The following is a 15,285-nucleotide window of genomic DNA, read 5'->3' on the forward strand; positions in this document are numbered from 1 at the left end:
AAATATAATTATATCCCCAGTTTTGCATCTGTATTAATAAAATTTTTTGTCTGCATTTTTTCAGCTTATGATAGTTTTAATGTTTCTCTGGTATTTTTAACTTCTTTTTTTTTTTGGGACAAATAAAAGCCTTTATGATATAACAAGTTTCCCTTTTATTTCTTTATTTTGTGTTTTTCTTTTATTTTTATTTATTATTTTCTCATGTTTAGTCTCATTTGCAGGAAAATATCTTTACTTCGTTTTATATTTCCTACCACATAAATGTAAGTACTGATTGATATGGGATGTTTGAGATGGACTAAATAAGAGATTTCTTGTTCACATACACCATCAAAAGTATATTTTTTCTATTTCATTCAGATATTTAGCTGGATTCCAAATAAATGTCTTGATGATGTGAATATTCAAATACTCACCTGAAACTTTGGGTACAGGTCCTTGTTGTTGGCCATCATGTCCCGAACGTAGGCGATTGATGATGAGACACGTTTCCACACAATGTACTCAGTCTCAGCTTCCAGGTATTTAGTGAGATTGAAGGCATTACCGTAATCTATAATATCAGCCCTTAAAAACAAACCAAAATTATAGCATTTAGATTTTTTTTTCTTAATACTGTTGAGTCTTTTCTCCGTTTTCCTTGTTTTTCCAACCTTGCCAGGGCAAAAACATCATCGATGAAGCTTGCTCGGTCAGCTGCATCAAACTCCTGGTTAGGGAATAAAACCATTTGATTTGTGTAAGTGAATATAACCTTTAATTTGAAAAGATAAAGTTGAGATCTAGGGAGCGACGTACCGTGTGGTTTGTCATGAGCAGCTGGCTGATAGAGGTCCACATATGGTCTTCATGGTTGACTCTGTAGAATCCAATGTGGTCGTTATTTATCTTTAGCAGTCCATCTTCAGAGGCCGAATAATTACTGATGACGTGTTCTGAAAAAGAAAACATTTACAGTGATACGTTTCTGAGCTTAAAAAACAGAAGAAAAAAAAACATCCACATATTTTTATCTGGAATTCTTTAAATCAGGTTAATTTTAAGTTGTTTTTTTTATATTTACTGAAAGTAAAAAATGAAACTATAAACTAACAACTGGAAGTCCATTTGATCCATTAGGCTTAATTGGCAGCAAAGTTCCTTTCATATTGAACTAAACTACTATATCCCAAAAAGATGTATAGCACTTTAACACACTGAGATGTTTTTCCATAAACGTTTGCGTTTAGGGTCAAAATCCTGATGGAAGTTGGATCGGCTGATCTCTGCAAGAGTTCATTCACGCAGCATCCAACATGTCCTTCAATCCTGATGCTTTTCTAAACTTCTCATTTTGGCATTAAATGTCCTATGATACATTTCTCATGACCACAGTTGAGAGTTAGAGAATCGATGGGCCAATAAATCCAAGTCTTTTCCTTTTGGTTCAGTGCTTTTTTTTCAGTGCTTTCAGATGAAGCCGATCACCATCACTTAGAAGCAAAACCTTGAAACCAGAACTCCTCAGCTTAAGTGTGCATTCCATGTATAGTCATTGTAAAATTTATAAACCATAGTGTTCTATAATCGTAAATTGAATTATATGAGATGAGATCAAGAAGGTTTCAGGTGGAGGACTGAAATCTAGACATCATTCTCTTTACCAACACTCCCTGGACCACAATGAATATCTGATCTTTCCAGAGAGTGTTTGGTGTCCTCCCACTCAGGACACTTATGAAATACATAAAAGGCATTTAGACTTTTGCTGTTTTTTCCAAAAGTATATCTCTCCAGAGTGGGCTCTGAGTGCTCTCTTTAGCTAATTGGATCCAGGATCTCCTTTCCTTTGTTGATTGCAATCTCATAAGCAAATATGCAGGTTAGGACACAGATGAAGCCCAAAATCCAGACCTTTACCTTTAACACTCAGCTTCTTTTTAACCACAACACAAGTCCCATAGGCAGATGCAGCTTTGAACCTTTTTTTTGTCCTTTTCCCATTAAGAAACAGAGAAATCTGTAAGGCTTTAACTTTGAAGAAAAAATATAAAATATGTAAAATATAAAGTAGATTTACAGACTACAAAGCACCCTGCAGTCATCATTTCATACATTTTGATTATTAATATGATTCTTTTATGATAAAAGGAGTTATTTGACAGAATGTGTTTCTAGAGCTCCTATGAGAATCCATTTATCATTATCACATGGAGCATTTAAAAAGACATATATTCTGGGGGTTTTTTGTCGAAAAAACACTATATTACACTACACTGTCATTTGTCACTCTCAGTGAAAAAGCTGCATGAAGAGACATTTCATGATTTTGAGCTTTAAGGTGAACCTTTCTAACAGTTTCAGGAAGTACCTGGAGTGCTCTTGTCAAACATCGTCTCCCCTTTCTTGTCACTTTTCACAGAGAACCATTTGACTGGAATCGTCCACTTGTATCTGAAACCAAAACACGTTCATGGTAAATAATAATGATAATTATGACATTTTGTATGTTTTCAACTGTAAGGATCCCAGTGGTACACGCACTGAAAAGGTGATGCGGGCTGGCTGGGGTCAGCCAAGGGGTCCAGGAGGAAACGCTTCTGGGTCAGTTTGGTGTTTGTCTCTGAAACGGTGAGATCTACGACAGGGTAGCCCATCTGTTTGGTCCATGTGTCCATAACTTCTGCAACGGGTAACTTGCTTACCTGAACACAGAGAGCATCTTCCGCTTAGATAGTTAATTATTTGACTTTAAAATTAGGCCTTCAAATAGTTTTAACTTGAGTAACCGTGACATATTGTGCATGATCTTATAAAGTATCAGTCCTGAAAATACTGCTCAACACATTATATGCGCTGCTGGATTGAGTTGTAATGTCCTGTGGTATCAAGTGCTGCATTATGTTTTATATGTAGATACTTTGCATAAAGCTGCCCTGGTTCTGTCATGAGAACAACTTTCAAACGTACATTGGCCATTGATGTCCAGAAGTTGGCTGTTTTGGCGTTTTTGAAATAGAAGTCCTTTAAATATTTCTGTTGAAAGACAAAAGGAGAAAAGAGACAATTGTAAGTGTAGTTGTGCATTTCTGATGTCTATTCAGATGGTTACTGGTGATGGCTCACTCACCCGGCAGCCATCTCTGAATACATCCCTTCCTATCCAGTCCTCCAGCATGCGGAGAATAGAAGCTCCCTGTAATTAGGGTTAACAGTCGGGTTAATAAACATATTTTATTTTTGGATATAACACTATATATTTTTAAATATGGATAGAACAGGGATCAATCCAGGGTTGAAAATATTCAGATATCTGGAATCAATACTAAGAGGAGAGATACATTTTTTTTCAAAGTCTTGCGGATCTGTTGATATTTTAGACTATGGTAGCCTGAAAACTACGGAAATTATAATATTTTTATGTTTTAAGAAAAAAAAATTGTGAGAAGGAACAATTTTTAAACATGACTACAGAGATTATTTCTGTTTATTTAAATCCCCCACCTTCTGTCTTATCACAACCCCATTTATTTAGAAGAAGGGAAATAATATTGCAGAAAATCTGAAAAGTGTGGCAAAGCTAATTAGACTTTTTTTTTATTATTTATCGACCCGAAGCTTTCACCTTGCTGTAGGAGATGGCATCAAAGACAGAGGTGATTTCTGCAGGGCTCGATACATCTACGATGATTGGATGAGAGGAAAGGAGGGCGTCGTCCACCATGACAGGAAGCACGTCGTCAGTGATCATAATGTCTCTCTGCAAAAGGAGACTTCTTAGGACGAAATCCAAAAGGATCAAGAATTCTGTGGAGACCTGATAAACTCACCATGCCCCAGGTCGGCTCGGCCTTCTCCACACCGATGTACTCGAAGAAACTTGCAAAGCCCTCATTGAGCCAGAGGTCATCCCACCAATCCATGGTGACAATGTTTCCAAACCACTGCAAGACAAAATTGGCATGAGGGTCTGTTCATATTCATCATTAATCTGATTCAAACTAAGATTTGTTATATCTGGTTATTAAAATGATAATTATTCCTAATGCAAATGGCAACAAACAAGAAAGACAAGTGATTCTGGATGCTGCAGATCGTCGTGCTCAAAATTGATACAGAAACTGAACCTGCAATCTGTTTCAGGTTTTATAGATTGCATAGCAGGTAGTAAGTAATTATCCCTATGACAAGCATATGTTCTGCATATGCATTAAGGCAAACAGTTTTTGCACCTGCTTTTCCACTCATTTTAGGGCTTAAACCCCATGTGAAGCTTCAGTAGATTAGCTTTGCATGATGAATGCAAACCTTTAGAAGATTGGAGGCTTTGTGCTCACTTTAGAGTCATGCACGGTCAGGTTCCAGCCTTTATTTCAGGCCTAGAGCCTGACATCTCCTCCCTCAGAGTGAACCCAGTTAAAATGGTTCCTCAGACATGTTTCAAATGCCCAGGGAATAATTCCACTACAGCTGTGTTTCCCAAATAATGGGGGATCTCTTGATCTCTAGACTATTTTTTTACTAGTTTAAGCTGTATTATGTTATAAATATGCTATTTCATATTTTCTTTTATGTTTTTATCTTCCTCGTTTTTTATGCTCATATTAATGCAAATCAATTTGTGGTTTTTGATTATAATGTTTTTTATAAATGCAGCTCACAGTAACTACTTACCAGTCATTATCTAAGAAATATTAAGATGTATAATTAAATGTATGAAAAGAAAGAATGTGTTTTTTTATTACTTTAACTGACAGAATAATTACAACAAACATAATTTTTTTTATTTATGTTATTTATTTATTTATTGTCTTGTTTTTGTATCTCCTAATTATTATTTATCTAAATTTCAAGTTTTATCTACCCATTGATTAAATCTTTTATTTCAATTATTTCAGATGTCTAATTGCCGTTACATATCGATTTTGTAAACCTATTTCCTTTTTCTATTTAGATCAATGTTAATATCAACATTAAAAGTTTGTTGTAAATTTAATCGGAACAGTTTATGTAACTGTATACTTATAAGCATCTGCAAATGTAATCTTTTTTTGTTTGTGTTTGTTTTAGACAACCAATATATAATGCTTGCTCCTAATTTATTGTATATGATTATATGATTCAGATTTGATTAAAGCTATATTTTTTTCATTTATCTTGGCTTTTTTTTTTCCTGAATAGAATCATATTGATGTTTAATGTGGCATGGTTTACTTTGTAAAACAATTTGGAAAAGGTATCTATATTCATGTTTATCTTTACTTCATTTTCTACGTTTAGTCCTAAATTTAATACATTTATGTATTTGTTTTAAAGTGTTATATTTGTAATAATGCTTACACTTAAATATCTAACAAATAATATTATTACATTTCAATTGAGTCCCAGTTGCAAATCCACCCATCCATGGATCAGTTGAAGAGAAGATTCTAGCTGCTAAAAAACTACAGTTAAATCTAACTCCTTTTAAATCTATCCTTTTTAAATCTGCATTGTGATGAGAAAATTAGTTATTGTGTTGTGTTTTTTTTTTTAACACCAGGAATCTGCTTCGCCATGTATTTGTGTGCCCATGATTATTTTTTGCACTCAAAAGGTTTAAGGTTCACTACACAGTTAACTTGGATCAGCTTTACCACAAATTCATAAGCAACCAGGAACGATCTGTTTCAGGTCATAAAAATTTAAAGACAGTCAGCATTCTTCTTATCTTTGACATGTGGAAAACAAATGGTCATTATGCTTAATAAAAATCTTAAATGAAACAACTTTTAATGATTGACAGGAAAAATCTGTCATCTGGTTTCTTTGCAATAAAGATAAAAAGACATTTACTTATAAACTAACTTATCTACCATCTGAGGCTTAAAAGTTCAAACTTGAATTTTCAACAAGAAGCAAAAGAAATAAAATGAACTTAAATCTCTTTATCCATAAAATGTTCAATACCATCTTTTTGCAAACAAAATCTAGGTCCTTTTAACACCAAAAAGATCTCAAAAAATGTCTCTAAAACTAGTCTAACTATAGAAGGTAAAGATTATATATTCTGTTACCTGGTGAACCAGTTCATGGGCGATAACGCTCGCCACGCGCTGCTTGTTGCTGGAGGAAGACTCTTTCTCGTCGTACAGCAGGTTGGTCTCCCTGTAGGTAATGAGCCCCCAGTTCTCCATAGCACCAGTACCGAAGTCGGGGATGGCGATCTTATCTGGATCAGAACAGCACAGAAAAACTTCTGAGGTGACTGTATATAGTGAGTTTTATTTCTTTGCTGCTTAATAAATTTGCACATTTAAGTATTCACAAGCTCTTCCTTGGAGACACTTTTTTCTCTTAATAGATCGAAACCAAATAAGTAGCGAATACAAAGAGGGAAGGGGGTGGTCTACCCCCTTTGTGGCCCTTTGTTGTTGAAAAGTGCATATTAAGGTGCCCTCTTGGTGGCCAAAACACGTGCCAAACTGCTCCCTTGGGAATAATAACACGTGCTGAAGTGCGTCCTTAGAAGCCAAAATAAGTGCTAAAATGCCCTCTTGGGAGCCAAAGCACGTGCTAAACTCCTCCCTTGGGGGCATAAGATGGCTAAAGTGCCCCCTTGGGAGCCAAAACATATGACAAAGTGTCCCCTTGAGAGCCAAAATAAGTGCTAAAATGGCCTCTTGGGAGATAAAAACATGTGCTAATCTGCCCTTAAATGTCCTCTCAGAAGTCAAAGCATGTGCGAAACTGCTCCATTGGGGTCTAAAACTTATGCTAAGATGCCCCCTTTGGAGCTAAAATGTGTTAAAGTGTCCTCTCGGGAGCCAAAACAGGTGCTTAAGTACTCCTACAGTGGTGAGCAATATGTCCCCTTTATTTTTCTTTCAGCACCTGCCCTTTTGAAAGGCCTTTGTATGCCACTGGAAGAGATAATGTATTGCATAAAACTTATGTCAGGAGATAAAATATTATCCTCTTTTTATGATGGAAACAAACAATTTATACATAACATGACTGATAAATAGTAAAGCCTTAAATTAGGACATAAATAATAGTTTGAGTAACTTAGTGCTCGCAATCTTACATATATAATATCTAAGATGTTAGGAAAATCTGAGGGGTTTTAATCAAGTTAAATTAAAATCAAAACATTCAAGGAAATATTTAATGGAATTGGATTTAAACCTTACTGTGGTATAATTGAAAGGAGATAGATCTCAATTACATTAAGTAAAATCATTAATGGGAAATATATTTTTTTCTTAGGTTAGATAAAACTGAATTTAAGTTATCCAGTGAAAATTATAATATATTATATGTTATTGTATTTAATTACATTATTAAATCTGGGCAGATTATGCTGCAATTAAGTGTTTCTCATTATTAGTGGACTAAAGTGGACTTTTTGATGACTTTTTGGTGTTGGTTTTGAAGCATACCCAGTTTGGAGATGGAATATGACATGTTGAAGTATTCCTCAAAGTAGTCAAATATTATCTTTGTTGTGTCTGCTGCATATTCTGCAGTCGCTAATTGGCTGGGCTGGGCATAGATCCTCAACTGCAACAGAAAACATCCCAATAATTACTGAAAGTACATAAGAAACACTTTTTATAGATTCAGTATAAAAAATAATTTTGACATTTGAATCAGATTTAAGAAAACTTACAGGAATGTTACTGGCAGATGTTCTCTCCACGAAACCAAACTGGTGGACGGCAAAACAAACGAGGTAGGTGCTCATTGGAATGGATTTCTGGAAGGTTGTTTTTAGTTTATTGCCGGGCAGTACCTCGGAAGGACCCTGGAAAGTCAAAGCAAATGCTAAATGTTTAATCTAATTAGTTGTTGATCATGTTGATTTATTTTTTATTTTTGTACTGATGAAAATAAAAGGAAAAAATAAAGGAAAAACATGCATTCCACCTTTAGTATTCAGAGCACCAAACCTTGCTCTGACTAAACAATGGAGACATTTGTGTGTTTGTTCTCCCTAAACCAAAGTAAACAATAAACTCTTTGGAGTTTTGGATTTAAATATAAAATCAAAACTACTGTTCATGAGTTGACTAGAAGTTCATCTTTGGTTAGTGCTTAATGGATTTAATGCAGCTTTAATGAGGTAAATATGTGCTTTGCTTTTCCAAAGTCCCATATTTCCTGGACTGTGATTAGGATACACATTACAGACCAGCCCATAAAGCAGTTGTAGAGCCAATAAGAGACCAATTATGGGCCTCCTCCACTCTGTTTTCAAGCTCATCCCAAACTGGTTGACTCATATATACTATAACTGAGGGGAAAAGGACTAACAGTGAATTCTTTACCTAAAGGACATGACGTCCAAGAAATGTTTCATTTTTTACGATGTTAATGTTTCTGATGAAACTTAGTATTTCTTAAATAATGCTAGAAAGAATCTATTTTTGGTTTTCAGAGTCTGTCCCACCCATAGCACCACACTTTTATTAATGTCAAACATTACTGCTTTCCTTCCTACCTCTGGTGGCATGTTGGAAAGAGCACCATATTTATCGTCATGAGTGATGGAGACTTTATAGGTGGCTTTCTTGTTTGGTTCGTCAAAGCAGGGGAAGGACTTCCGAGCATCTGTTGGCTCGTGATCAGTTGCAGCAATTTTTCTGGTAAAAAAAAAAGAGGGGTTTATATCTCCCAATGGCGCTCTATTACCGGTATATGCCAAATTAACTTGTTATTTCTTAAGTCCTTTTTTCCGTTTTTACCCTCTATATAACAAACTTCATAGCACAGGTTTAGGAGATAAAATGATAAGCAGTCAAACCAGTATTCTAGATCTGGATGGAAACAGAAACAGCTATATAAAAACATTTGGAAGAGCTTGGAGATGTATTGACAGAGACCCCTATAAAAGATTAGAGATTAGTGTAGCTAATCATCACACTTTGTTAATATAGAAGTCATTTAATGAGGCCTGTCTTGTGACAGAAAAGGTTTCTGTTGTTACAGGAGGCAGAAATGTTGTCTCTTACTTGGTCACTCCGTTCTCTGTGTAGATGACCCTATAGAATCCCACCACAGATCCGTTCAGCCAGCCCTGGAAGTCCAGACTGAGAATGTACACCTCTCCTGGGCCTGTGGCGGGCAGGTCCTCTGTGGCCTCCACCACCACATACTCCTCAGGTTTGTATTCAAAGCAGCGGTTGACCTTCACATCCCTCTGTGTCCCCTGGCTGTCCTCCATCCTTAGCCTGGGCATGGCACTCACAAAAGTCTCCCTGATGTGCAGCCATAAGTGACGGGTGGGTTTAGTGACCTCCACTTGGATATCCACCGTGCCTGTGTAGGTGTCGTCGACCATGTTTGGTTCCAGGTGAAGGTCATAGTGGGTCGGTTTCACGTAGTCGGGCAGACGGAAATTCGTCCAGTCTCCACTGGTTTCTGTTGAAGGCTTACAGGGCCCTCTGTCAGACGGAGGGGGCGGTGTAGGTCCAGCTGTGGGGGCTGCTGTGGGGGCTGCTGTGGAGTCTGTTGTGGAGGAGGTGGATTTGGAGAGGCCAACCCCCAAACCCACAGCCAAGGAGCAAATCACCACAACTGCACAGATGATGGCTGCATGTTTGCCTCGAATGCAGTAACGCTTATCCTTGTCCGATTCCAGGATGAAGCTGTCAGGCATGCTGACTCTGAAAAGCGCAAACTTTTGAAGGTAAACTGCTGTAAAGGAGACCTGGAATCAGAGCTTCTGCTGTGTTTGCTCTAGCTGTGCAACAGCTGAACCAGAGCCTGTCCCTGTGGTGCTGAGGGGAGGAGAGATGAAAGAGGAGGAGAAGTAAAAAGAGGCTCTCTTACAGTCAGTCAGAGATTTATTCGGCCCTACATGATGTTAACACGCCTCTTTTTGTTAAATATCGACAATCTGCCTGTAAATCAGCAACTAAGGCTGAACATTCTCTGCTGTTGGGCGACAGAAGCACAAAGAAGTAGAATTTGAAGTTTGAGACAGCATCATTGGGGGAGAGGAAATTTCAATCTGCCCACCTTGTTTTTGGGACACGAGTGCAGGCTGTTGCATGTTCTTTGTGGTCAATATAATAGGCAGCTGCAGAAAAGGGTGAACCCAGAGCAAAACAGTGACTGGACTGCTGAGTGGAATCAGCTTTTCAGAAATAATCAGCTTTTCCATGTTTTTGTGACCGAAGGATCTGGTTATAATAATTGCACGCTAGAATTCCCAAAACTAAACTAAAAAAAACAAAACAGATCCGTATCAATTCTGATGGATTTATATAGAAAAAAGCTGAGTCACTGTTTACTACAGTGAATCCCCTTTTTTCTGAGGAGCTGTGGGGAGAGTAAGTCCTCTGACCTAACATGGATTTGAATGGTGGCTTTCTCTGCGCTTTGTTTGTTGTGGATTATCCCTTTGTAAGTTCAGAAAAAAAAACAAAGAAGTATTTTAGTTCAGAATCTTTCAGAAAGTAAACTGTGAAAACGATATAATTTAATTTATACCTGTTTGAAAAAATCATAGAACCGTTTTTGTCAACAGTTAGGTTTCACAGCATTGCTTAATTAGCAGCAATAGTTGTGCTTCCATGCTTTTGTATTAACATTCATAATTACAGGCTGCTAATCTCCAATGTATACGTCTGACATACTAAAAACTGGTAAATTGGCCAGGTTTTGAAATAATTCTGATATTATTCAAGAATATATTTGACTAATATTGATGCAGGGACACTAAACAGAGACCCTGACTTACTAAAAAAAATCTACTTTTATAATTGTTAACTTTTTGAGAGCCAAAACCACTATCAAACCACCGTGGCCATAAGTAAGACAGTATAGACCTAATACCTAATACCCTTCTACACATAAATTCTGGTTTTACCGTAATTGTTGCTAAGAGTTATAAATGGAAATAAGACTTACATTGTAGGGGGAGTCATCTTGGCCAACTCTTTTTTTGCATTTATATTCTAATTAAGTTCAACCTAAAGGTGTTCTAAGATGAATGGGCTTTTTAAGGGCATGCTTAAACATTTTGACCAAGCCCCTTTAAAATGACATTTTTCTTTTATTTATGAGCCACTCAGAGGAGGTGCTTCTGTTGTTCTTTGGATTATTGTGGTGTTACACTGGTGTCTTATCAGGGTAATGACATGTCTAACTTAGGACAGTTAGGTTAAAAAAAAAAAACACACACATACACATTATCATCTTTTTAGATGTAGTGATGACGATGTGTTGACACCCATTGTACTTGAATTATAACCCTTTCTATACCCTAAGTGGCAATAACCTTAAACCCAACCATTAGCAGTGCATACCTAACCCTAACCCTAGCTTGAACTCAATTCACCTTTGCCCTAAAACTAACCGATTGAAACAAAAAAAGGAAAGTGAAGAGCAATAAAATGTGCACTCTTTGCTTCAAACTTTACTCAGTTTGATGGTGAAATTGGAGAAATGGTCCTCACTCTGATACCAAAACAGGAGCATCCCAACAACACGCAGAAACACCAAAAAAATTAGCGGTAGCTCACCTGATAAGATGAAAAGATTTAGTTTCAGAAGATAAGCTTTCCTTTCTAAACTGCTACTCAAGAATATCCTGATCAGACGTGATATAAACTCAGGTGGCAGAAAGGCATGAGGTTCGTGCACTGAAGTGGATTTTCATGGATGAAAAGAGATCTGACGTTCTTCCAAATCTTCACATATCTGAGTTTATTACATCTGGGGTCACACTGTTTTCTTCATATCTGTACTCTTGTTTGATCATAAACGTCACTTTTCCGTTTTACAGTCATATCTGACCCTGAGCTTCGTAAACCTTTATTGCTTTTGCACTTTCATGACGATAAGAGGAGTGAGATAGGATGAATGTTATGGTGTCCTGATCCTTGACCTGAAGAGCGCACATTGCGGTCCACACATTCATTACGGCAGTTAATCTCCATGTTAAAGGGGTGGAATCATGTAGAAAACGTGAACTAAACACAATAATCACATGTTGCCCCAGCAGAAGAGTTGTAGTTGAGGTAATCACTTACTTAAATGGTCCCAAAGGTAAATAACCAATGAGAGACCATCTCCATGGTAAACTGTAATTACTTTCCCACATTCTGTAAGATGTTGTGCAACTGAGATCGTCACCAACTTACCTCTTCTTAAGTTCACATCCTTTGGAAAACATGCTGAGCTGAAAGCTGTGGGTATAAAATCAAGTATAAATAATATCTTGCTGTGAAAAATCAAATGTTCCACAATTAACAAATGAGAATAGTGGCTATCTTGGATCCCATTAGAAATTATAGCCAACATATATATTTATAACTCATTTTCTTACTTGTTTTCATTTTCACTGAAAGTTTTAATGAGGGGAATTAGCTCAAATGGTAGAGCACTCGCTGAGTGAGAGGTAGCGGGATTGATGCCTGCATTCTCCAAGTAGTTACATGAAAAGTTTTCAAAGGCCTGATTAACTAAGGATAAAAGGAAGCAGCATGCAGAAACACTGTAAGATGCAAAGTGAATGCTCGAAAATGTCGTTGACATCCTTCTGTACCTACAGAACTATTAGAGGGGAGTGGTTGCCTAGTGGTTAGGGCATAGAGCTTGGAATCGTGAGGTTCTGAGTTTGAACGCCATTCCCACAGTCTGCCACTCTGGCTCCCTGAGCAAAGACCCTTAACCTCCAATTGCTCCCGGGCGCCCCACATTGGCAGCCCACTGCTCTCCAAAAGGGGTGGGTTACATGTAGAGAGTTCATTACGTTGCTTTTGACAGTGTAAAAGCTGGGGAAAAAATAATAATAATGGACAATAATTGAACTATTTCCCGACAGCTGTATGATGGTTAACACCTTTTTCAATCTTGCAGAGTCAATAGGTGAATTATTTATTATACGATATTTACTCCATACTCTTTTTCCACACTGAAACTATGTAAATTACTACAACTACAAAAATTAAGAAAAGAAAAAAACACCAACAGCACCACCGAGAGCAAATGTATTTTCATTATTTTAATATCCCTAAATATACTAATTAACTGCAATTCAATACCAACACCACAAGTTGGGTTTATGTTGATAATAATTTAGTTATTATATCTAATCATGAAATTATTTTACTTCACCCATGCATCCTCTATTTTCTATGTATTATTAAAGCATACATGATGAATAAACTTAGATTTGATTTTTCTCTATTAGGTGTCATGATGTGTTGAATAGTGAATTTGAAACAAATATGGCAAATAAAAAAATAGTAGGAAAAGAAATTTGAAAAATTGGGGAAAATGGTATAGAAAATGTGGGGAACAAAATAATAAATAAAACAGCAGAAAAGGGCAGCATAAATAAACTAGAATATTGGAATTTGTTTGAATTAGGAACTAGAAATGTTTGTCATACAGACCAACTTCTGACTCAGTCAACAGTTTTTTTCTGGCTGAAGAAAATACAGTGATTGAGCTCCCACTGTTGGGTCCTGACGCATGTGCAAACCACTGCTTTAACCCGCAGGGGTGTTTATTTATCCCACTGCAGAAGTTGTGATTGTTTACCCGAGTGTTGACATTATTTCAGCATAAGAAGGCTTAGTTAGATAAATACACCATGACATTCAGCAGACACTGTACAGGTAAGAACAGATTATTAAATACACCTTGGAAGCATTTTAATGTTTGGTGCCTGTTCTTTAGCTGTTTTATACATGATCATATTCAGGCCACTAGAGGGCAGTGTCAGCTAATAAAATTAAGCAGAGTGCAGCTATATGGAATTCCAAAAGTGCCAGAATTCCAAAAATGAATCAGTAGCTCATTACTTTGTCCTTAGTTAATGAAAAGGGAAATACTGTAATGTAGTAAAAATGTTAAAACTGTTTTGTTTTGTTTTTTTTTTTTTACATTTTATTCAAATATTTTATGTATTTCACTACTGTTTTATTTTATATTTGCATCCTTGAATACATTCTTGCACTTAATATATCAGCTTAATTATATATGGTTTTAATATTTTGAGGAATTTTGTATATAAATACTTATCCTTTTAATAAATTACAGGTATATTTTTCTTTACAGTTATTCACCAATTTATTAATGAAATACATTTATCTTCAATTTTTTTTTGGTTCAACCTACATTGAAGAAAATATCTATCTATTTTTAAATTTGCATTTTGGATCTTCAAGTTATGTTTAAAAAAAAAAAACAGAAAAGAAAAAAACATTTTAAACCCGGTCATAGAATGTCACGGTTCAAACCACCACTGAAGCAGCACACATTTACAAAAGGAAAATATCTTTAAAATCCATCTAAAAGTATTTTAATTTTTTTTATTGCTTTCAGAAATAACAGGTTTGCTAAAATATATCCGAAGCTACATACGATTTAAATTTTTCCTTCAGTTCGTGCAGAAAAATGTGCTCTCACAAAAATTTGTTTTCAGTTTTTTTTACTAATAAACAAATGTTTACCTCAGGCTAATAAACTTTAATCAAACTGGTACATTTTTTTAAACAAAAAAGTCACTGAAACACTGAAGATGTTTGACAACCAGATTTTAAATCTAACGGAACGCCATTTATTCAACCGAAATATATGCTATAAAATCCACAGTAAGGCAGCGCATCTACTCCTGACATGAAGGCAACACATAGTGCGCACAGTTCATCACCGGCAGGATACATTAAAAAACAAATGATCCAATGATTTCTTATCTAAATGAAGAGGATCTTCTATCAGCACAGGCTGGATGTAAAGCATCTGTATCTGAGGTTGCACAGGAATCTGATTCAAAGATCAGGATGAAGGTTCTGAAGCAAATCCAGGTGGTTTGGGAACATCTTGGATCAGGAGGCCTTTCGGTTGTCTTGGCAATGCTTGTCAACTTTACACCCTAAGTGCGTTCAATGTAGATTTCCCTTAAAATTGCAAACATTGTAAAACACTGAAAAACTTTGTATCTCAGCTGTTTCTAAGCAAAAGTCCAAGAAAGAGTTTTTGTTTTTTTTAGCAAATACCCTTTCCGGTTTCTCAGATGTAGCAGATGACTTCAAATAACTTGGTATGTAGACGATAACCTTCATCCATTTCTGTTTAATACAGCATGAAAATGTCTAACATTGTGCCAAGACGGCTAGAAAAGCAGCAGCAGGGCTGACAAAGTTCATGACGTTTGCAGATGATGTGATTCTGTTTTTGTCTTTTAACCATGGCACTTGTACACTTGAGACTTGAAGGGGGAATGCTCGTTTTGCATCTGGTTTGAGTCGTCTTTAATCGAGTACGCTAACTGGCCCTCTTTTTTAGCTACACCTTGAATTAGTG

At 36.3% G+C, this 15,285-nt stretch overlaps 1 protein-coding gene across 1 annotated transcript in view; it reads right to left on the minus strand.

Annotated features, from left to right (window-relative positions):
* Window positions 1-9,749, minus strand: part of enpep (glutamyl aminopeptidase) — a 13,725-nt gene extending 3,976 nt beyond the window's left edge. The window contains 14 exon segments of the mRNA XM_015397096.1: window positions 326-570; window positions 657-712; window positions 802-938; window positions 2,354-2,436; window positions 2,527-2,687; window positions 2,953-3,018; window positions 3,113-3,178; window positions 3,608-3,742; window positions 3,813-3,926; window positions 6,039-6,193; window positions 7,404-7,524; window positions 7,634-7,768; window positions 8,465-8,606; window positions 8,976-9,749. Of these exon segments, the coding sequence (XP_015252582.1) occupies window positions 326-570; window positions 657-712; window positions 802-938; window positions 2,354-2,436; window positions 2,527-2,687; window positions 2,953-3,018; window positions 3,113-3,178; window positions 3,608-3,742; window positions 3,813-3,926; window positions 6,039-6,193; window positions 7,404-7,524; window positions 7,634-7,768; window positions 8,465-8,606; window positions 8,976-9,622 (2,263 nt within the window). The 5' untranslated portion in view covers window positions 9,623-9,749.
* Window positions 9,750-15,285: the final 5,536 nt, after the last annotated feature.

The sequence above is a fragment of the Cyprinodon variegatus genome, unplaced genomic scaffold, assembly GCF_000732505.1.
Source record: "Cyprinodon variegatus isolate N-32 unplaced genomic scaffold, C_variegatus-1.0 Scaffold838, whole genome shotgun sequence".
NCBI classification, from domain to species: Eukaryota; Metazoa; Chordata; class Actinopteri; order Cyprinodontiformes; family Cyprinodontidae; genus Cyprinodon; species Cyprinodon variegatus.